General features: G+C 35.1%; 2 protein-coding genes across 3 annotated transcripts in view; one reads left to right on the plus strand and one right to left on the minus strand.

Annotated features, from left to right (window-relative positions):
• LOC123312569 (long-chain-fatty-acid--CoA ligase 4) overlaps positions 1-7,341 on the minus strand; it is a 35,909-nt gene extending 28,568 nt beyond the window's left edge. Inside the window, exon 1 of one of the 2 annotated variants that reach the window (XM_044897065.1) lies at positions 7,099-7,341. The gene's annotated coding sequence lies outside the window, so the exon portion shown is untranslated. The remainder of the gene's footprint in view (positions 1-7,098) is intronic. The other variant, XM_044897070.1, reaches the window with a different exon arrangement.
• A 612-nt stretch (positions 7,342-7,953) lies between these two features.
• Positions 7,954-24,881, plus strand: part of LOC123310923 (E3 ubiquitin-protein ligase MIB1) — a 610,270-nt gene continuing 593,342 nt past the window's right edge. Inside the window, exons 1-4 of the mRNA XM_044894636.1 lie at positions 7,954-8,197; positions 8,570-9,571; positions 10,526-10,864; positions 13,176-13,445. Of these exons, the coding sequence (XP_044750571.1) occupies positions 8,081-8,197; positions 8,570-9,571; positions 10,526-10,864; positions 13,176-13,445 (1,728 nt within the window). The 5' untranslated portion in view covers positions 7,954-8,080. The remainder of the gene's footprint in view (positions 8,198-8,569; positions 9,572-10,525; positions 10,865-13,175; positions 13,446-24,881) is intronic.

A 24,881-nucleotide genomic window follows, 5' to 3' on the forward strand; every position in this document is an offset into this window, starting at 1 on the left:
AAAAGAAACGTGAGATTCTAAATACACCTTCTTATGTAGAATGCAGTGAAATAATCAAAGATTTTTTTCAGTCGCCACTTCAGTGATATAATAGTAACTTTCATTTTTTAAATATAAACCTCGTGTTTTTTTCATATTCCAGTCCCATATTTTTTCAATATATGTTACTTAATATATGTCGTACCTGTAATTCTTCTTCCATAAAAAAAAAACTCAACAAAGAGTACAATAAACCCTACAACCATATCCACATGTTTTCTGGAAAATTTATAATTCCTATCATCTATAGTCGCAGTTATATAACTATCTTCCAATTTGTACATTCTGCGGTACCCATAATATGAATATTATAATTAGACTTATCAATGATCATTAGTAATGAGAAAAAATTGCGAGAAAATTATCAAAATAACGTATTCCCATTTGACATCGTTTCAAATTTAAATATATCTTGAAGAAATCCTCGAGATAAGGTGGGAAAATGTCGGATGTTTTTTTTCCTTTCTGGGAAACCGGAATATAAGGAATAACTATAGAAAGTGAATCTTGAAAAAGCTCAAAAACTTACATCAGACAGCATTTTTGATCGATCATTTTCACTCTGTAACGTCTCGAGAAGTTCCATATTATAAAATATCCTTGTGATAGGTAATGATGAATCTATTCAGTGATTCATGAAATACCCTTGAATTAAACTGAATCGTTTGAAGGAAAACCCTATACATTCCTCTGAAAACTCGGTCATTCAAAACCAACTCGAATCGGAATACACTTCAATCTAATTCTTGAAAAATTTAAAAACTACTGTTTATTTAATCGTTTTGCGAGGACAGGAAATTGTGGATTGAATTAATCCTTTGTATTGTGGCACAAAAAATATTCCGCGAATAACCTTACGACGTAGATTATTTTGCAATTAATTCTGTAGTAAAATAAAATGATAGGAATTTTCAATTTTTGAAAAAAAAATTATGAACAGGTAGTTGATAAGTCTTTTGGGAGGTTTCCATCATTTTTATGGTATAAATCCAAATATTCTATTAATTTTCCGTGAACAATATAATTCAATTCCAAAACTAATGAAGCAACTAAACGATGTACAATTCAAATAGGATACGAATTTTCTCAATTTCAAAAGATTAAGTTCGTGGTGTAACACAAAATCAGTCAGCAATTTCCCTCATAAAATTTCAAAATTGACATCAGCAAAATGTAGAGTTCAGGAATCGAATTTAAACCAAAACTGAGATTGGATCAGGGCAGACAAGTTGAATCGATTGTGGGAATCCTACAAAGCTAAACTAGGTTGTAGTATAGTAACATCATAACCTATATTCTCTATAACCTATATTTCACCTTCCATTCCTATCACTTTGAAGAAGGAAATTGCACCACGAGGTATAACCATGACGGTGTCATTTAAATAGTGCTTTTGCCTTACAAACTCCTTAAATTCCTCGACAGGAACGTAGCATCAATGAAATAGATTTGATATATTGAATCTGCCATACTCTTGAAGTTGACCTTGCTTTGGATATGAAATCGAAAGATGAACCGACAATCGAATAGAATTTTTTTTATTGAAAATGGGCTACCCCTTTATATGTTCAAATTTACACACTCTCCCATTCTTATCATAGTCGATATTTCCTTGCGATTCCAAAGCAACCTGTGATGTGCGAGCTTTATATGCCTCATGCAGACAAGTTATTCAATTTGTAGGTGAGGGAATAGTGTTATCAACTGCAAGTTTACAGTATGGTACTCTATAGAACCAAGGAGACCATTAAGATGAATCAGGTTGAGTTGAGTTTGGGCATGCTTTATTGTATATCAGGGACATCCTACCTGTAACTATAGGTATTATCTCTAGAACTTTAATATGAAGGAAGGGTTAAGTATAGGTTATTGACAAGATTCAGTTGCTTTGCAGGAAATATATGGAGAAACTGCATATAGAATTTGAGCATCTTGACCTTCTAGAGATAGAGAAAAAACGTAGGATATCTATAATGCCAAGATAAAACACTAGAAAACGTTTATTTATCACATATTATCATTGCAACCTTTACTCTGGTCGTAGTACAAACAATAGATTGAACTTTGTTTCTTGAGCGGCAATTGTTCCTGCTTTTTGTTGTAATTTCAATGATAACATCAAAGAATCACCTATTTCTCATCCAATTTTTAGGATGAGAAACATCAACATGTTATTTTCGAATCACTCCATCATATTTTCGATATTTCCATTATATCAAATTTATATATTTTTGAATTGCAAGAAAATATTTTTTGTGGGTTCCGTTTGCGTCCTAACCAGAATAACCGATGCTTCGTGTTTCCATTTGAATAATCATCAAACATAGAAAATTGGAAATTCTTTTTTGTAACATTACTTCAATTGTGAATATCTCGCTGAATTTCAAAGCTCCTTTGGAGAAAATTGCGTCTGAAATTTAAAACTAGGAATAATATATTGCATAAACTAGCTTACATTCAAAAGAATACTTCATAGGGTGCAGATGCACCTGACGGCTGCCCTAGCTTTGGTTCTTTGACTGCTGAATATTGTTGCCCCGTTTGGGATTAGTGTTCATGTGCAAAAAATCTATGCAGAACTGAATCTACCCACGAGAATTATAACTGAAACTATTTAGATCTTCACCTATTCAATGTTTATCAATTCCTTCGAACATTATATCACCCTTTATCCGTAGACAGAGTGCAGTTATTAATTCTTGGAACAAATTTCACTCCTTTCACGTTTCATTTCTAATTCTGTCCTATACTCTCGCGTAAACCTTTATGGTTCAACTATTTTCTTGACTCGAAGAAAAAAGGAAAGAATATTTGGCAGTCCGAATGGCACACGTGCACAATTTTCAACAAATAATTATTGATCCTTCGAGTATAGTTCCTGGTTTTGATCTTCCCAGGAAAATCGTATAAGAACTAACAGGTTACGAATGTTTTTTAGATGCTTCAGGATGGTTTTAAGGCTGTACAGCAGTGTCTGAATGATTTTTTCATTGTGTTGAGAATTTTAGATAAATCTGCCATATTGAATATAATTTTATTACATATTTTGCATTATCCTTTTGTTTTATTTTAATTTTAGGTAAGGGTTACTGGTAACTTGGAGGACACTCCCTGGATTTTCCTTCTTTTAGACCTAAGAATCAATATAAAATAATGCAAAGTATTTCGTAAACAGTTTCATTTCTTACAATGCACTGCACTCACAGACAGAAAGCTTTATTTGCTGGAGTTTTTCTCTATGCTTTTGTATCATACGAAAAATTGTATGGTACCCAGTTAGGCTAACCTCTGTTGAAACTTTATCCCACACACATGCTATACCTACTTACTATGAAGAACATGATTCAAATTTGAAGAGATAAATTACTGTGATAGCACAAGGCATCTTCGAAACCACGGAACTACTGGTTACCTCATTCGGGAAGATAAGAAGAAATAAATTTCAGTGAATTTCGGAATCTATACCTTCTGTGTTGTCTCAGAATATTGTCCTAATTCAAGTATTTAAAGGTCATTTCTGAAAAATTTCATAGTTATCATGGTTTCAACTTGAGGTCATGAAAAACTAATTGAAAACTATTCCAGATAAATGTATAATTTCCTTTTAAATTCCGACTCATCCTGTATATTCCGAGGTATATTCATTACAAGCCTCCACGAATAGATTTTAACATTAATAACCATCTATGGTTTAAGCACAGCCCTCTTAAACACAGTTTACGAGGGCTGTGGTTTTAGATAGCCATCCGTTAACAACTTTCATACAATTTTCAACTAGTTCAAATTATTGAAATGATAACACCAAATTTGTTCAGATATTATAGAAAATTGTGATTTTATGTATTTTTTTGTTCCCACAAACGATCCACAGCTAATTATTTTCCATATACATACTTATATTACAATTTTTTCGCCAAAATATACGTGTGTGTATACAGAAATCAGACCTCGAACTTCGAATCATTTTAATTGAAAGTTTTTGAGTAAATCAATACCCGAAGAGTGTTCAGCGGAAAATAGAAAATAATGCTAATGAGGAAAGTTCCAACAGATTTTTTTTTAATACTGAATTGATGATGCCGATACTTGGTGAAAATTCATAATTAGACTAAAGAACTAAGTAACCTACATGATTTTCACCGAGTTTTTAACCCGACACGTGTTCCCTATCACATAGCTTCATCAACTACCTTTACCCACTTGAAGAAGCTGTTGTGAAAGCATAACACGCGTACATGGTAAAAAACTCGTCGCTATAGTGAAAATCATGTACATAATTTAGTTCCTTGGTTGAAGTTTTTAACATTTGTCATTGGTGTTCTAGCATACTAAAATCAATCGAGTTTATAAATTCAAAAACTTAGCAAAAACATATTTCCAAATCACAACATGAAGCCTTCACAAGAAGAATTATTTGCCAATTTCTTCCAATTGTAAAAATTTTCGTAAATCTAAAACTGAAATAAGGTTACATATTTTGGAATTTAGCCAGGACAAAATTGTTATCAGCTACGTACGAATTTTCTACCTTTCATCAGAATTTTACGCAATCTTTTGCATTATTGGAAAAGATCAGAAACAGTTTATTGCCCGAATTGACTGAGATTAAGTGCACAGCTGAATTATCTAAATATATCATGAAATTAAAATGCAATTATTCTTCTAAAAATACTCAATTATCTGAAAACATATTATATACCCCTAAACAAAAACTCACATCATTAAGATTGTTCTATCAAAATTCTACTTCGAGAACAATCTCTTTTGAAATAATGAGTATCCAATCGGAAAAATCAGGATATCCCATCCTTCTCCACGTGGTTACAATTTGAGAATTTAAAATTCGTAATGGTAATTTCAGTAATTTAAGCCTACCGCACAGCAGTTATCGAATTGACCCTTGTACTCCTTCCGACTGACACTGGAGTGACATTACATCGCTTGTGGTAAATGAGGAAGTACCGGCCCTGCTTATTTCGAATGTTATGTCTACTGATTGGCCCGTTTTGCGATTAGGTTATGAGGGCACGAGATTCTTACTACTATCATCAAGCTGGGCTCATCCATTCTTTATTGACTCATCAAAATCTATCATTAAAAACATCTTTTTGGAACGAATAATTCCCAAACATATGTATTACATCTATGGTAAGACTCCGAAAAGAATATATTCACTAATGACAGATTGAACACATAAATTTAAAATTCTCTTTCCTTTCACTCTACAGGCTATCCCAGTTTGGGCAGCTCCCTTATCTTCAAAGAATATTGATATAGAGCTTTCCGGACTCATTTGGCCTAGTGTCCCCTTTCTACAAAAAAAAACTACTAAGCACCCTCTGGAAATTTTTTGAATAACAATTTACCAACAAGATATACAAGGTGTCCCAGAAGTAAAGGTCGATAATTCACGAATTCTAAGATCAAAACTATTGGGAACTACACTGTCTGTTGCTGGAGAGGACATGTTTCCAACAAAGCGAAATCTGTTCAAAAATTAGAAATATTTTACTCGATCAGGTTTTTCCTTGAAGCTCAAATCAGAAGGGATCCAGAATTCTGTCCATATGTTTGGAGTTTTGAACCAAAGCGAGAGATTTGAATCCAAGCAGTACGATTGATTGACCGTCCAGCCATAAGCGTTTAGACTTTTAGAGCATCGAGAAGTACCACATTTGTTTTTTTTTTGCAGACACTTTCATAGAAGATGCTCTGAGCAGCTCCTCTACAGAGAAATTTTATAACAAGAAGGAAAGAACAAGACATATTGTGTGCAGGGGGCCAGCGGCGTTTCTAGCCAATTGGCTAGAAAAAGAAAGAAAAAACTTGACTAGTTTTTTATTTTACTAATACAGAAAACATAAAAATATGAGCGAACAAAAATTCTTTACCCTCTCTGGAACCGCCACTGATTCTGTGCGTGCTAATCGGCATTAATTACACGATACGATTGGCTTTCATTTTACTCATACTTCTTATACTTTTACCCATTAAGAGATCAAATGAATTCGAACCATTCTCTAATAAAAAAGTTCTATTTCTCTAGAAGTATATTGTCGGATTTTAGCTCGGAACAGTCAGAATTCTTTCATTTTTAGATTAATTAAATTAATTCGGCTGCCCATTTCATGATGTGAAATCACCTTACGGCCGGTTTCATAATCAAACCTAAAGTCCCTTTGATTTTAAAGCCTCCTTTAAACCTACTGAAAATGACAGTAAGGGAAGCTTTAAGCTTAAAGTGACTTTAAATTTGATTATGAAACTGGACGTAAATTTGATTATTAAACTGGACATAAGACTATAAAAGTCCATCTCCATCATTCTTATTCTATTTTGTATTTTGGTGGCCCCTTTTTCCATTGCATATAAATATTTCGAGTATTATTTAGACAACACTAATATACATTTTCTTATTTCAATTTTGAAATCAATAAAATTATTGGGCATCAAACTAATAGCAGCTCTTTCAGATATATAAATACTCAATGCAAATTTGTTTCCAAGATAACTGCAAAGGAAGTTTTCGGAAAATTAATGGACTGCATGAATATTCAAATTTGAAAGACTTGTATATCTACTCGTTGAATTGAATGATGCTGAGTAGCCACTCGAAATTAAATTATGTGAGGAAAAATTAACGGTATGTAAGCGGGATTTCAATTAAAGAAAAAAAGAACTAGTACATGATTACTGAATCAACAGTATAGCGGTACTGTTCATTTTAAAGTTGGTTTTCTCCAGGAAAATTTCAAGATCATGTGCCAGCTTATCACAGATAGGAACTGTACGAAAATATGCATAAAAAGTGTTAAAAGGTCCGTCAACACAATCAAGTGACAATTAATGTAAATATAAATATTAACATTGTCGTGACGAATGTCATAGCATTGACGACAAACATAACCTTACTCAATAAACTTGCCAAAAATGTGACATTCTGAGATATGGGTCACTTTCAATAGAATGCAAATAAACATTTTATTTCTAATGACTTGATTAGCATCGAATATATTGTAAATTACTAATTGGTCAATTGAAAAAATTGTAATGACTTACCGGAATAATTTGTGCAAACACTTCTTGATTGTTTCCCCTTTAATTCTTCTTCACTACTGCATTAATTTATTATCAAACAATTTTGACGACCAGGCACAATTAAACGAATGAGTTATTTTAGCGGGTGTGTGAATTAAGTTGTTGATTAATTCAGACGGCGTAGACGTTTTAGCTAGAAGGTAAACGCCACGATATCCCGCAACCGTATTTTTGGACAGTATTCGTAACATCAACGTCTCCTCTCCACCAATCGGAGAGCTTCCACGATCGAGGTAAAAGTGGCGTGATCCACACGTCACAAATAAGACAAACGATCAATAGTCAATATTCCTCACAAAATCTTCATTGATTGTTTCTACAATGGAATCCTTAGCATACACTCATTTACTGGGAATATGATTGTGTCTAAATGGAATAGAAATATCTTCTACATCATTCTTTAATCAACTTCAAGAGAAAATAAATTTGAATTCAAAATATTAGAATTTGTCAATAACGTGAGTTGTTCACCACTGTTCATAGATGTCAGCACATATTATGACATTTTCGATGAGAGATTGATACAGTTTCCTATTTGAAGGAGAAAATATATTCTATTAATTCTCAAAATAAATTCATGATTTCTGTTCAATTTCGTTTATAACATAAAAAGTTGGGAATAGGCAAGTGATTATGGAGGGTACAGAGGTCTCTCTACCCACCATACAAGTGATATTATTTTTAATTTGCGAAAACTGATACTTCCCCATTTTGACACTATCATCTACATCTGTGTGGTTGGTCCAATAAACGTTAAACCATAGAAAGAGTAGTGCTAAACATCGTGGAACCCACGCCTCGTAGTTCATTCGCAACAAAGCGATACCATTCTAGCCTTAATTTTTTTGACAATTAATTGTTATGAGAAATATTGCGATTGTACCTATATGATCGGTGCATGTTACGGTGTAGTTGAAATTATTGAATCGGTTCAAATTTCACAATGGATCTGGCGAATGCCGTGGAAGCTACCCCTGGTGTTTCGAGAGCACCTAGGCTTATGATGGAAGGGGTTGGCTCCAGAGTTATTAGAGGTCCTGATTGGAAATGGGGAAAACAGGTAATAGATTCTGCTGAATCCAACATTTTAATTCCGCACAATGCCTAAATATCCTATGCTACTTTATCCACAAACTGCAACAGAGCTTCAGACGGGCAATGGATTAAAGATACATAAAGATGTCCTGTATTGTTATTGACTATAGTTCGACTCTTTCATCAGCTATCTTCAAATGTTTATTAACTGTAATTGGACATATGCTGTTCTGTATATTATATTTCTCTGACAATCTCAGTGAGCTTTTGTAATCCTACTTCAGTCTTGCGTTTTCCTTTCTATAAGTTTTCTCATGATGAAGGATGAAGGTATAATATTCTATTGGCCTATTTGTAATGAGTTGTTGAACTTACTAATAAAGTTTCATATTTATAGGATGGAGGTGAAGGTCATGTTGGAACAGTGAGAAACTTTGAGTCATCAGATGAAGTTGTAGTTGTCTGGGACAATGGAACTGCTGCTAATTACCGTTGTTCAGGCCAATATGATCTGAGAGTACATGATAGCGCTCCAACAGGTATCAAACATGAGGGCACAATGTGTGACACTTGTAGGCAACAACCAATTTTTGGCATAAGATGGAAATGTGCAGAATGTGGCAACTATGATCTTTGCTCTATTTGTTATCATGGTGATAAACATCAGCTACGACATCGTTTCTATCGTATAACTTCACCAGGGACTGAACGTGTATATCTTGAGGCTCGCCGTAAAAGCAAGAAAATTACTCTTCGAGGAATATTCCCTGGAGCTCGCGTTGTTCGTGGCGTGGATTGGCAATGGGAAGATCAGGATGGCGGAAATGGTAGACGTGGTAAGGTTCAAGAGATCCAAGATTGGAGTGCTGCAAGTCCTCGTTCTGGAGCTTATGTCGTTTGGGATAATGGCTCTAAAAATTTGTATAGAGTTGGATTTGAAGGAATGGCTGACTTGAAAGTAGTAAATGATGCTAAAGGTTATAATGTGTATAGAGATCACTTGCCTTGCCTAGGAGAACAAACTGTTGGTAGAACAGGACCGCCAAGTTTGAAGATCGGAGATCAAGTCAGTGTGGAGCTTGAACTAGAAATTGTGCAATCTCTTCAGCATGGACATGGTGGCTGGACTGATGGAATGTTTGAATGCTTGAGTAATGTTGGTTCAGTTGTTGGTATAGATGAAGATCATGATATTGTTGTTGCTTATGCCAGTGGAAATAAATGGACCTTGAATCCTGCTGTTTTGACTAAAGTTGCCAGTCCAACCAACACTGCTGGTTTGAATGAAACCCCCCAACAACAATTTGCAGTTGGAGACGTAGTGCAAATCTGTTCAGATATGGAAAGAGTCAAAATGCTCCAAAGAGGTCATGGAGATTGGGCAGATGGAATGTCAGTGGTAAGTTTTTCTAAATTTGATGATTCAGGAGTTACAGCATATTATACATGGCTTATGCAAAAAGCCAGATATGTTCTATCAAGCTAAAATGTTTTCATCTGTCGATTGTTGCCGGCTCTACCTAAAACTGACATCACCTCTTGTTTTTTGAATTCAACAATCAACTTTGAATGTATCTTTGAAGGCTATGTTTCAGGTTATTCACAGTTTCATTAAAAGAATAACTGAGGCTGGGTTGTAGGAAAATTTTTCAAGAGTGCAATGCACATTTTCAAATTGTTGTTATGAAACCACTCATGCAAAAATACAGAAAGTGGTTCCATAGGATCACCTAGCCTAGAGGGTTTTGATATGACTGGAAAAAGCACTTGGTTGATTTTTTCAAGTGGATACAGTATGTTTTCTTTTCACATATTGACCCAAAAAAAATAGATGGGCTCTTCTCAAAGTTCTGTATACTTAAAATATACCATCTTTAAGATATTGTGAAATAAATGTTGATAATAAAAGTCAATTAATTTATTATTATATATGTTCGTTCTTTATTTCTTTTATAAAACTCAATGAACACACTTGAAAATATTTTTCATGGAATCTTTCAAATATTATCCCAAAATAAAACTATAAAACTCTTTAGTCATAAGAAAAAGTCTGAAAAATAGAACAAATACAAACTCAAATGAAGTTTCAATGAAATTATTCATTGATGGGATGGGGGCCATCTCTAACTGAATTACATGATTTTCAGTAGAATGAGCAAAGGCATCTTCAGGTGAGTGAAACTTGGATAACTCATCCTATTGAAAATCATCTAATTCAGTTTCTAGTTGGAGTTATTAAATACTATAAATTTTACACTTCATGGATAATGTGTCTAAATTATCGAAACAATCCTTTCAATAAAAATTTCGAATTATGCAATAATTTTGATTACATATATATATATTTTTTCAGACTCTTGGAAAAATAGGCCATGTTCTTCAGATATACAATGACAATGACTTGAAAATTGATGTTTGCAACACAACTTGGACTTACAACCCTCTAGCAGTGACCAAAGTGGCTAGTAAAGATGGTACCATGCACGGAACAACTAGTGGCGAACGCTTGAGTGCTCTGCTCAAAAAGTTATTTGAAACTCATATCTCTGGAGATATCAATGAAGAATTGGTAAAATCTGCTGCTAATGGAGATGCTCAAAAATGTGAAGAAGTTCTTAAAAAAAGTAGTATTGCTGGTGCTGGTATAGGACCTGATGTGAATGGCGTTTTCTCGGGGCATACTGCTTTACAGGTGATTCTATTGTAGTTTGATAGTTATCCATAATTTATTATCGGAGAAAATGAATCACAAGTTTTGTATAGGTTGTACAGTTTTTCTAAACTAAGGGAATGTGTTACATGATTGATGTTGATCAAAATTTTCCACATCTTCCATACATATTACCATTATTTATTCAATCTTTCGGATGGAAAGTAAATGTTATTTATGTTTCAGAAATCTTTTATATTTAACTAATTATGTGGTGCTAAAGCTTATGAAATACAGTATGAGTAAAGAGTAACACACAAAATTCGTATCTTCAGTATGTATTTACTATTTTGTAGGCAAATGCTTCAAAAGGTCAATTTTTATTTTGAATTACTTAACTTCTCATGTATAATTGAAGAGTTAGTCATGCACCTTTGTGGGTAGAGGGTGCTTGAGTTTTTCCAAATGGCATCCCTAACTTCCTAGGCTAGGATGTTGCTCATTGAAAGGGTTTTTCTATCCAACCTTTTTTTATTATAGATATCGAATGAAGTTTGTTGAAGTTCGTTGAATGTAATCTTTTTTTATGTACCTTGGGGTCAATGACATATGTATACTTCAGGGGTGATGTTTTTGAAGAATTATCGAAAACATGCCTTCCAAAAAGGATTGTTCCAGATAACACTTCATCAACAGCAATCATAATATATATGACATAAGTGTATGTCATATTAACCTCAAAATATATGAAAAAGAAAAAATTCGAATTCAATAGGGAACTCTAACGATTTGTCAAAATCAGCTAAGCGTTCGTTGCCGTGGGGCACACAAGCTTTTCCCTCCATTGATTCGCATGCTGTTTTGGTCGAGTATTGTGTTTGTGCATTTTTTGGAAAAATGTTCTTCCCGACGTTACATTAGAGTGATTAGACTATAACCAAAGAGTATTCTTTGCTATCAGTTTCTCAGAAATGCCTCTTTATAGTGATAATAAAAAGCTTTGCGTGCCCCACGGCAACAAACAATCAACTGATTTTGACAAATCGTTAGAGTACCATATAAGTTGGACCTTTTCCTCTATATCATGAGAAAAAGGTTGATAAGAAAAACCCAGCAATGATCAAATCATCTTCAGCAACCATTTCTGACGCACAAAGTAAGGGTTGCCATTTGAAAAAACCCAACTACCATCAACCTCTCGTGAGAGCTCATGACAAATTCCTTAACATGAGAAGTTGCGTGATTAAAAATAAAAATGAACCTGTTCTAGCATTTTCCTACAAAATAGTATATACTTATAAATTTTCTGTGGAGGCATTGCTTCTGTTCCTTGTTGGCCCTAAATTGCTTACTCGGAGCTGGCTGATGAAACAGTTTTTTAAACCCAGTGATTTAATCTGCATGATTCTATACTGCACTAGACTGAATATTCTCTTCGATATACCCCCCACAGTAGCTTTCAACTACTATTCACCAGTTGTGAAAATGTTGAAAATTATTTATATGACATTTGATGGAGTTGAAGATAAAACAAATCAAGAATTGAAAGTAATGAGAAATTGGCTCAGAGTAAATAGAACTTTCAAATTTCTATCAACTGTTTAACATGCAATCAATAACTTTCAAGAAAAAAAAAATTCATAATTGTTGTAAACACAAATTAACTAAGAAGAAAACAAGTTTACCGCATATACATAGAAATATTTAAACAGTAGATTCTTGGGGTGATAAGAAGCACTTGTTTCCTTTACCTCTTTTTCCATATCGGCTTACTTCGAGAGATACAGGCTGTTGAAAAATTATAAAAAAGTTATTTTTAGTTCTATTTCACAAACAATATTATCAAATGAAATTAATTTCAGAATATAGTTTTTCATTTATTTGATGAATCTTTTTCAAAGACAAGATATCACCCACGTCTTCCAGTTTTCTCATTTTGACCACTACATTCCATAAAAATACCAAAAGTTCAATGAACTCAACTCTTGAAACTGTGTCTAATGAGTATTTGAACATTTTGCTGCAATATTCTCATGGAATTTTTTTAATGTAGAATTAGGGTTTATTCTCATTTGATCAAATTCTCAGTAATCGTCAGTTGAATTCTTATTTCTTCCATGTTTTGCAAAGTTTAACTGTGTGGAATTTGCTTATCCTCCATTCATTTAATAACTTTCCCTCAGATTTCAAAAATTATCAAATTTATAATCGGTTATCGAGGAGAGCTGACCAAGGTGCACACAAAATTCTGCTTCTAGCATGCTAGTTGCATCAACCCTTGCATTTTTGCCGATCAGAATATCGTGACGAAGGAACTTCTAATGTCAATAATGAAAATAATAATTATTTTCAGGCTGCTTCGCAAAATGGTCACTTGGAGGTGATTACTGTTCTGCTCCAATTCTACGCTGATGTTGAGATTGAGGACAAAGATGGCGATCGTGCCGTTCATCATGCTGCTTTCGGTGATGAACCTGCAGTTGTTCAACTTTTAGCTCATGCGGGGGCTGATCTGAATGCTAGAAATAAACGTCGACAAACTGCCTTGCATATAGGCGTGAATAAAGGACATATCGGAGTGGTCAAGATGCTGCTGGACCTGGGTTGTCATCCAAGTTTGCAGGTGAGTTCGAAATTCTTTAAGCTGAAGGTATTCACATGTTCCACAGTCCTCGTTGTGTACACACATACAGAAATGGGGGTTAGTGAAGATATACCTTCAAGCACATTTGCAAAGGAAGTTATTTCCAACAAGTGCAGCAGAAAGAATATCTTGAATAAGAGCCTGTACTTGGTTTAGAAGTTAGTACTGATTGATTACTGTAAACATTTACTAAAATAAATTCGAGATTTGTTTTAACGATAATATACACTGATGAACATCTTTACTAGAAAGCCTAGGGTGATACTAGGGCTTTTCAGTGAGGCTTGTCAAGGTGCATAGTTATTGAACTACAAGTCAAACGATTAGGTTATAGATGTTTTCGAAGATGCATGTTTTGCATAACACTTCATTTTTTTTTTCATTTACATAAACTTACGATGATTATAGAAACGTCTTCTGATTCATTGTGAAGCGATTTTCATCAAGGTTTATCATTTTCCATGTGTGCCAGAAATGCACATTTTAATAATTTCTTCTTCAGTCTTGATGTCGTTTTCAATAAGATCGAAAGGTTCTGCACAATTGAAAATAGAAATTTTCAATATACCATAAGCAGTTTCATCCAATGAAGATGCCGAGAAAGCCATTGGTATGCTTCGGCTGGTCAAATAGAGGTGCAAGTGGTAAATTTTTTAAATGTTAGCCAAAGTGCGATATCACGTTCAATCTCGGTTGAACTGAATTGATCTTCAAATACCCAAAAGTAATAATCTATGTACTAAAACGCCAGTAAAAGATCGTTTTTAACTCTTCCGGTGAGATAAGAGCCTTCCATCACTTACAGATCCGTAAGACAACGTATTCAAGGTTCCTCAGGTGCTAAAATTTCCCTAAGCACAGTCATCGAGACGTTTATTGAGAATAGCGACTCGTGTCGCGAACACCAGTGCCAAAGATTAGATTGGGGAATGGAGCGGGGGTACACTGCCTCCACTTATACTACTAGTAGTATCCGAAGAAACAGTCTGCACAATTATGGTTTGGGGAGGAGTTTGTTTCGATTCCATAATTGATTTATTAAAACTTCTAAGAACCATGAATTCTCAGATCTTTGTTGATGAAGTTATCAACGGAGTAGTCCCATAATTTCATACAGCTGTTGGCTTTGCTTTGCCGCATGGAACCTACTAGGTGATCCAGGGTAATCCACATCTGGCATTATTTTGAAGAACCCTTGACCTAAATACATTCGAGCGCATTTTTCTTTCTAAGTGACCTTGATATCCACACACCACAGCCGGGAACAGCTCCGAGATCTGTTGTCACGAAATTTCAAACGTGAGAGAACAGCTATCCCAAGTGAAGCATTTAGTTGTGATCTACAGCCTCCTACGGTAGTCCAACATCATAACACCTTTTCAAGAGTAGACGAAGATCAGCAGTGCGGCAATCAAGTTTATTTTTTGTGAGCGTGGTATCTGGAAGATATAACAGGACACTCTGTTTGTTTGTGATGTGGGAGAAAACCCAGATTTATATAAATAAGTTGAAGCGCATCGAAGGTGTTAAATAAATAAAACATAATTATTATTATTTACCGCGCCTTCTGCATCTTCCGAGAAAATCTGTGAACGAAAGCTCAGCGGAATGTCCTAATGAATATTCAATGATATCCATAATGTTATCAATATTCGAGTAGCAACTCTTCCTCGCAATGAAATATTCTAGATGGAGGACGATATTTCCGTCTGTAAGAAGTTGCTATCCCCTGACGATTTTACTTATTTACTGTCGTCGAAAAGAATGAATCGTAAAAAAGTTATAAAGCTTGCTGATATTATACGAAAAGGAAGTCTTAAAAAAGTTCGTTTCATTACTTTTCTTATATAGCACAAAAATTGATGCGTTATGGAAATGTGAAAATACAGGCAGTGTTGTCGTTAACCATTATTGAGATGGCCATATTTTTCATCTATTATGATGAAGACCTAGTTACCCTTTAGATAATGAATAATTTGGAACACGTACCTATATCTGCAGTTATGAAGATGATAAATTTTTATTTTAAATTATGCAACATTTCATGTAAAATATTGGGGAGTTTGTCATGCATTCTCTACTAAGCGTGGAGAGTAGTTTTTTAAATGGTAACCATAACTTTTTGCACCAGAAATGTAAAGACTGTTCGTTGTTCATTGATAGAGCTTTTCTATCTACAAAATTATTTTTTGTAGGTATGCCTTTTTCTCAGGGATAACCTTCATAAACACCAATCACTAGTAAAATAAACGTGATTGACCTCAAAATACATAAAAGAATAAAAATTCGAAATCAATAAGTTTAACCCTTTTTAACATAATAAAAAAGGTCGATAAGAAAAACTCATCAATGATGAAATCACCCCCTTACTGTTTGTATAAGTGATGCATTTGCAGCCCAAAACACCATTCTCTTTGGAGTATGTATTTGTCAAAAAAAAAGTATTGGTCTAAGCTCTAAACCAAAGCGTTTCCAAGAAAAACGGCATGAAATAGTACAAACCACTGATACATTTTAAAGCATTTTTGTAATATTATGGTAGTGTTAGTGTAATTGACTGACTACAAAGAGTAGGTGGGACTTGCAGATGAAATATAGATAATTTTATTCTCTACAATTTTTATAATACACCTGAATGGCATTAAAACCACTTGAAGTGATATATTTGCAAAAAACGATTTTTGTGAATTTTGACCTTGAATGTTGTAACACGCGGACAGAAAATTTTATGGGACATATTTTTACGAGTTACTGTGTTACAAACGCTAATATAATTCAATAATTTTTTCTTAACCGTTGTAATTTTTGCGAGATCGGCTGAAAAGGTGAGGGTGTTATGACGTTGTGAAATTTATATCAGGTTAGAATAGTTAAGGTTAGTTAAGGTTTAGTTAGGTTAGGTTAGTAGTTAAAAAAAGTAGTTAGGGGTTAGGTTGGGAAAACAAATCTAAATGTTTAAAATCAACATGAAATTGGGTTTCTTTGTTATGACGCAACCACACACTGGAAACTGTTAGCTATCAATGGAAATGATTTGGAAACCTGAAAAGGTTTGTGTAGTCATTTCTATCAGCACAAATTATTTTCAACATTGTTTTTATTTTTCTATCAGGAAATGCAAACATTCGTGTTCCCCTTCTTCCTAAGTATCTAATAATGTGTTATTTGAATTAATGTGTTGAAAAAATAGAAGAAAGTACATACAAAGCAAATTTACTAATATACTACAAAACTCAGGGTATCGGATTTAGGTTTGATATTTCAGCGTGAAGGAATAACCGTGTTATTGACTTGAAGGTGGTGATGACCGGATATGAACCCAGTAACTCTTAACTATGTTATCGAATTTGGCTAGTCAAATGGAATTGAGAGTCTATGCCTTAATTTTGGTGAGCTGAAGTGTTTGAGATTAAAAGTCAGCTCTACTAGAAACAAGATCGGGCATAGCCTTTTTTCGTGGGGGAGGGAAGTTATCACCTCAGATAAAATTCGAAATGAAGTTCACGTGACCACAGATCGTATGGATTTCGGTACTCATGGGTGGGGGTAATTACCCCTATTACCCCCCCCCCTGTAAATCCGCCCTTGACTGGAAGGAACCTGAATGGTGGACGAATTAATTTTAGTGTCCTGCAATCTACATGCATTATTATTATTTGAACCGGGGTCGTGGTGGCTCGATTAGCTTTTCGGGAACTTCGACCATGTAGATAGATCTTTTGATCTCTACCCTATTCATTCATAGGAACCCGAGGAGGTCGTCAATGGTGTTGATAAGACCGACAACATCCTTGGGGGCTTCGACCCTTACCTCTTAACATGCTCTGGACACTCGCATACCATGTGTTCAGCTGTTTCTGCTTTTAATCCACAGAGCATACAAATCTCATCTGCGGACTCTCCCATACGGTACAAATGATGTTTATACCGACAGTGCCCTGTCAGCAGTCCCAGCTGTGACAGCTCGTGACAGCTTTAGCAGTTTTCTGGTGTAGATCGGTGAAATCATCACGAATTTCTTTGATTGAGTAAGTCCAGGAGTGTTTCTCCAGAGGGTCATTCTGTTGTTAAACTCCCATTGTTGGACTGCTGCTTTATATTGGTATTCTCCAAGCCCACCAGGTGTTAACCTTGATGCTCTTTTGGAAGTTCATCGGCTTTTTCATTTCCTTCAACACCACAATGCCCTGGTTCCCATAGTAGAGTCACTTTATTACCTCTGGCCAGTTGCTTTATGGTATTACGGCACTCCCATGTTAGCAGAGATCCCTGGCAGTGTGGTTCCAGGAACCTCAGCATGGCCTGGCTGTCCGTGGTGATATAAATATGCGCCCCTTTGAGGTCCCTCTTAGGACATGGATTGAAATGTGATTTGAAAATTGCGGAAAAATATTTTAGTGGGTTTTGGTGGTTCATTATTGAGAATGATGAACGAAAACCTGACTACCCTTCTATACGGAGCAATAAACCCACCGCACGAACAAGATCGCCACATGGCGACCGTTTACTGACATCTCGCAGTTGTTGCGCCCGTGCCGTCGAAATGAAATTTCATTTTCGCGAAAACCGAGCCGCCCCCCATTGTCGAATGGGCGAAATCTACTCGTAATGCCCGTGTTCGAACGGTTTATCGGTTTGTTACGCTTTCGCGAGCGCCGCGGCACGCTTCCGCAGCTTTTATGACTGATTTCACGACTCTTCCCGTCCGAAAATTGATGATTTCAATTATTTTGCGCGGGACCCGTCAGGACCCTTCCGACGGCGGGCGGACGCAATAAAATCGAGGAATACGAGAAACGCCCGGATGGAACCGTGCGAAGGGCCATGCTTTATTTCGTTACCATCTGCACCGGCGATTTTTTCCTGCGCCCAGAAATACGATTATTTGGCTGCAGATTCAATTTTGCCGATTTCGGCGGTTGATCGGAATTGATTGCGTCATTTTTTTTTATCGAGGGGGAGATCGTGGAGGTATTAAATCTATCTTATTCAGAAAATCGCCCAGGGTGAAAATCAGGTGATCAGTTCACTCAAATTGGGGTGTTATGTGGTCGTAATTCCTAAAATAGTTATTCATGTGCCAAAGCAGAAAAACCGTCTATTACAGTCGAGCCTGCAAATTGATAGCCAAGACGCAGCCGAGGCAAGCACGCAAGCGAGACAATATAGACAGTTTTTTGCCGAGATGCATATTACATTTTTCCGTCGACCTCACATACCTTTATGGATGTGTCTCATCTAGGAATCGACGACACAATAATTTATTCTTGTCTCGAAGACAAACCTCTTGTCTTGTCTTGAGAAAAAGTCATAACTAAAGAAGTTTCAAGATCTTGAAATCCAGCCAGAAGGACCAAATGTTCAAAATCGAGTTGGAGATGGTATAGAACATTTATTGTGTACCGTTCACAATCATAAAATGAATAAGTCACCTCCATGAAGTTTATACAGTAATAAAAAAAAACAAATATTAACATCTATAGACTCAAAGAGACATTATTCCACTAAAAGCAGATAATCCAGAGTAACAAAGCCTACACAGAACACAACTGGTTCTCCGAACTCGCACAAGCTCACGGAGCTTCTGAGGGGTACTTCGGTACCTACGGAGAATCAGGATAATATAGTAGAGTATAGTAGAGTAGTAGAGTTCAAATGAGAAGCCAATTGAGGTCAAACTTAGACTTAGATTAATTCAAAATTAACACAACGTTTACAGTGACAGAGTAATCAAAGAAAATTAATCATAGTCAGGCAGTGCAATTTGAATAATAATAACTATTTAGCACAAAAGTTGAAGTTATTTTAAATTATCTTCTTTTTACTTCACCTATTACTGTGTTACTATTGCTTATCGATACGCCACTGCTAACGGACCCAGTTCTGTCAATTAAACTTGACTTTTCTACCTTCTACGCTATCACCCTTCCAATCGGCTTCGAACTGAATTACAACTTCTTTCTATACCAATTCTTGATTATAACAAAGTGGTAGTCATATTTTACCATAAGTGACTGCTGAGCCATTTGATTCTGACTCAGAATATTTACTAACAAGCAATAGAGAGAAACGTTAGTATTAGTAAAAATATAAAATGATCATTGAAACTAAAACGACTTCGACTAATGCGAATTGAATCTGAAACCATAGCTGTAAAAGGGAAAAACAGCAGCAGCAGACAGGAAGAAATTGTGTTATTCCTTCAAAATTCAGGTGGACACAAGTACCAACGGCGAAAATAATAAATAAGCCAAAATTATACCATGCTTTCATAAACATTAAAGTGTATGCCTGAAAGTAAAAATTGCAAATCTAGATCTCAGTTGAACTTTCAACAAGATGAAAAATGTGTGCAATAAAAAGAAATTGGCATTTCATGTTAAAATATGTTATCTTTTTCATAAATAAACATGTTTTAGCGTGTTCATGGTTAGACAAGATATTTCCAGATTTCTTGTTTTCTTGACCAGAAATCTTTGTATTGACATAAAATTTCTTGTTTTGTCTTGAAATTCTAAAATTACTTCTTGAATATCTTGAAATTCTCAAAAATTTGGCGACCCCTAGCTCAGCGCCACGTTTAAATACAGAAAATATACTTGAAAATTTCCAAAGATGACCAAGTTTTTTGAAAACACGTTAGTTCCATGCCTGTATCTAGAGACGATTGCCAGAAGAGAAAACTTAAGTGTCTGCAGCTTGGCGCCATATCCGATCCTATAAAGCCGTGTAACTGGATAGTGTTTACCGGAAACCGTTGCAATGACACTTAAACATCGCCATTTTCTTGTCGTACTATCGCATTCAGACACTCAAAATTAAATAGAACGATCCCCAAGAGACCATCTGTGGCCTGAACGGATAGTAAAATCGGTAATTCGCGAGAAATTGAAGGTGACGATGGGCAATCGGGAACTAGACTAGCCATCTAGTCCTTTTATGTCCGAATAAAATATTTCACTTCCCTTGCTGCCGGTATAAATCGGTATAAGTATGGAATTTGAGGGTTGCAAAGAGAACCAGAGGTAAATTTCGAAAGGAAAATTTGGTTGAGGACTGTAGTAATATTCATACATAGATAGTTTTTGAAAGACGATTCCGATGGGATAGACGATTCAATGTGAATAAAAAAACTAACGGCAACCTTCGGTAAACCATTTTAAAAAAATTATATTTATAGTATTGATTAAAGATTGACCCTACAATGAATATATTCAGTTTTAATGTAGTTATGGATTGTAGATTTTGAAGGGGGTTGCCGTACACTGCGACCTTAAGATCTATCTATCCATCACCACGTGATTCAGAGTTTCATCCTTCTCTTCCCCACAGAATCTGTACTCGTCAGTTTCTGCTAGACCTATTCCCTACAGGTGCTCCCTAAGGAGACAATGTCCTGTAAGGAATCCAGTAAGGACTTGCAATATATTCATGCTAAGATACAAACACTTCTTGTGTTAAGGTCTCCAAGGAACTTTTTGGATTATTCCAGACTCGGAAGAATCCTCCTGAGTAGTTCTGTTTCGGTTGTTTCTTTCTTCTAAAACTCTTTCTCTTTGCTTCTTCTTCTTCTTCTTTCTGATTGTACGTTAGGACTTGGTCTTGTGTTTTCTTCAATGGTTTCCTAGCTGCTGCTGCGATGATGAAGACCAGCTTTCATACCATCTTGTAGGTTGTTGTCCTGGTGGTAGGGATGTATTTGGTTTTTCTTCCTTTGCGTCTTTGCCAAGCGGTCATCCGACATTCTGTCCACATGGTCTCTCCGTGCCCTTCGCCGTTTTCTTGTCCATCGCCCCACATCTTTTGAGAATTAGGGAGGGTGAGATTTATTAGTTTCAGATTTCCACCAGCCACCTAGACGTTTATTGCTTTACTAGCAGACATCTCAATATGCTTTTTTCACTGAAGCTTACTGTCTGTGGTTATTCCCAGATATTTAACTTCAGATTTTCACTCCATGTTGTCTACCTTTAGAGAGATGGGTTCTTCAGCTAGAAGTTTTTTTTCCAGCTGAATGGGATAACACGGACAAACACCATTGCTCAATAATTCTGGTACCGTTTGGCATTATCGCATGCGGTGCTGAAATTTGCCCCTTACTATTCGAAATAGACAGCATAGTCTATACAGAGTAATCTCAAGTAGGTACCCGTGTTTTTATAGATATTCCAATGTGGCCCTTGATTCCGCATTGGGAATGATTTCCAATCAAGAATTGTTAAGAGTATAAGACTTGTGAAAAGTTGAGTTGGGTTTTCTGCTGAAGCGACAGGCTATAGTCCAAGAGCTGACGACGAAAATCAGCAAGCGTTTTATAACGGCTGCTGACCCGCTGCGTTTCACAAAAATACGGTCTGACCACTCTCTCAAGTTTTTTTTACAATAAACTAGTTCAGTTCTAATTTGAACCATTTTTATTGATACTCGTACTCTTCATCGATAGGGGTTTCAAGATCTTGTCAAGACTTCTTGATAGTAATTTCAGAATTTCAAGACAAGACAAGAAATTTTATGTCAACCAAGGTTTCTTGTCAAGAAAACAAGAAATCTTAAAATATCTTATCTAACCATGAATACGTTAGAACGTGTTTATCTGTGAAAAAGTTAACATCTTGACATGAAATACCTTCTATTTATTGCAAAAAAATTTTTGCTACATTAACAATAGTTAATGATAATCTTGTTGGAACTCCAATTATCTAGATTTGCAATTTTCACTTTTTTATGTTTATGCAAATAAGGTATAATTTTGGTTTATTCATTATTTCCGCCGTTAGTACTTGTGTCTACCTGAATTTCTTTCTGTCTGTATTGCCTAGTGGTAGGTCAAGTGTACTAACCACTATCTTGCATAGGTGAATGCTGCTGCTTTTTACTTTTACTGCCGCTTTTGCAGCTTCGATTCAGATTTATCATTTCCACTCGCATTAGTCGAAGTCGCTTCAGTTTCACTGATCATTTTATATTTTTACTAAAACGTATGTTCCTTTTTATTGCTTGTTAGTGAATATTCTGAGTCAGAATCGGAGCCAAATGACTTAGCAGACGTTCTGTTTACTCAAGAGTCACTGTCACTTATGGTAAAATTAGACTACCACTTTGTGATAATCAAGAGTAAGTATAGAAAGAAGTTGCAATTCGGTTCAAAGCCGATTGGAAGGGTGATGACGTAGAAGGTGGAAAAGTTCAATTCACAGAACTAGGATCGTTAGCAGTGGCCTTTCGATAGATAATAGTAATAGGTAAAGTTGAAGTTAAAAAGAAGATAATTTAGGATAACTTCAACTTTTATGCCAAAACGTTATTATTCAAATTGCACTGCCTGATTATGATTATATGATAGTTACGCCAATGCGCGCTTGTGTGACTTGGCGTGTGGAGAAACAAAAGGTAGCCGAGTATTTTCGATCTCCTATTGAGCCTTCTTGCTATATTTTCTTGGTAATTATAACCTCACTCAACTAAACATCTTTACAAGAAAAGACAAAACAAGACAAGAATTCTTGTCTTGTCGACCCTCATTTATCGAAGACAGAAAAGTTTTCTTCTTCTTACACACCGTGTATCGTCTATAAAATTTGATGAAAATTTATCTACCACTTCGGAAATTACGAACTACCAAACTAGTTTGATACCTCCATCAAGACAAGTATACGTACATATATGTTTTTCATTCACTAGACCATCCTGCATAAAAGGTGAAGATGCATTTACATCGTTATTGGTAAATCATATATGATTTTGATTTATGAAAAATTGAAGAGTTGGGGAGATTTTCTTGGTTTATAAAAGAACTATTTTTTAATGTGGTTGAGAATGAGAAACACACTATTTCTAGTTAAAAAACTTTATTTTTACTCTGTAGGCGATCGATTTCGGTTTTCAAAAACCATCATCAGGCCAGCTGAAAATCAACAATATTTCAGACAAACACAATAACATTCCTTCATTGTAATAAATTGAGGTCATGAAAGTAATTATAGAAAAGGCAGGTGTGTACAACGTACCGTCAATCGAAGTAAAATGTGAAAGATATCAACCATCTAATCATGAAAAATTTCGCAAAAACAAATCCTCTTTATATGTATTATCGTGATTAGGATCAGGAAAGGTACAGCGTGGGATCAAATTAACTTATGGTATGGGGGTACAGGAAACGGAAAATGGAACTATCATAATCAAAAAGGAGACTTCAAAAGTATGGCGGGAAAATTCAAAATCGGTCAAATGAAAGGGGATATAAGTTTGAAGATATTCTTGGATGTACTGAAATCTAAAGTGTTGTTTAAAAGATGATTATTGTTTTTTTCTTTTAATATTTCATAATGTTCAAGAAGGGTCAATTTAAAGTAATTATTCTCGGCATGTAAAATCTCTAGGTTGTTGAAATCTGTTTTATGATTATGTTCTATAAGGTGTTCTCCAAGAGATGAATGAGGTCTATTTTTCTGGTGTTCGCTAAATCTTTTCTTCATGTTTCTGGTTGTCATACCGATATAAAAGGATTCGCAATCTGCGCATGAAATCTTATAAACTCCGCTAAATTGTTCTTTGTCAGATTTAGTCTTGCAGTTAACCAATATATTTTCTAGGGTTTTTATGTCGCTTATTAGTGATGTGAAAATTATATTCTCTTAGAGTTGTACATAATTTGTGATTTAAACTCACATAAAAAGGTGTTGAAATAAAATGTCCTTTATTTAATATATGCGGGTAGATTTCTTTAATTGTCAGTTTTTTTTTTATAGATTTAAAAATGTTGTCTAAAAATTCATCTTTGTATTGGTTGTTTCTCCCAATCTGATATATGGTCTTTAACTCTTTTTTATAGTCTTCTTTAGATTCTTTAGATAGATAAAGAAGTCTCCTGAACAAAAATGTGAAGGCCGCTCTTTTTGCAGGGGGTGCATGGTAGGAATTGTAAGGGATGATCGAATCAGTTTGAGTGGGTTTTCTGTATATGTTGAAGGAGAAAACATTGTCTACATTTAAGGTTATAGTCAAGTCAAGAAAATTGATAGAATTCGATAAAGACCTCTCCAAGGAAAATTTGATCTTAAATTTGGAATTTATTAAGTCGAAAAAATCTGTGAGTTCTTGATCAGTACCTGACCACACACAAAAGATGTCATCTACGTATCTTTTCCATAAAATGATATTCTCACTACCTGGTAGTCTCATTATTTGTTTTTCTGTTTTGTCTACATATTTATCTGCGATAAGTCCACTGGATGGTAGACCCATAGGTAAACCGTCCTTCATTGAATCATTGAATAGATGGAACCATCAAATATGAAAAAGTTTTGTTCTGTAATCAGTTCACAAAGTTTACTAATGTTGTCTATGTCTGCATTATTTAGATTCATGTCGTTGTCAGAATTAATGTACTCAACCAGATATTCTCTGAGTAAACCA

This window comes from Coccinella septempunctata, chromosome 4, assembly GCF_907165205.1.
Source record: "Coccinella septempunctata chromosome 4, icCocSept1.1, whole genome shotgun sequence".
NCBI classification, from domain to species: Eukaryota; Metazoa; Arthropoda; class Insecta; order Coleoptera; family Coccinellidae; genus Coccinella; species Coccinella septempunctata.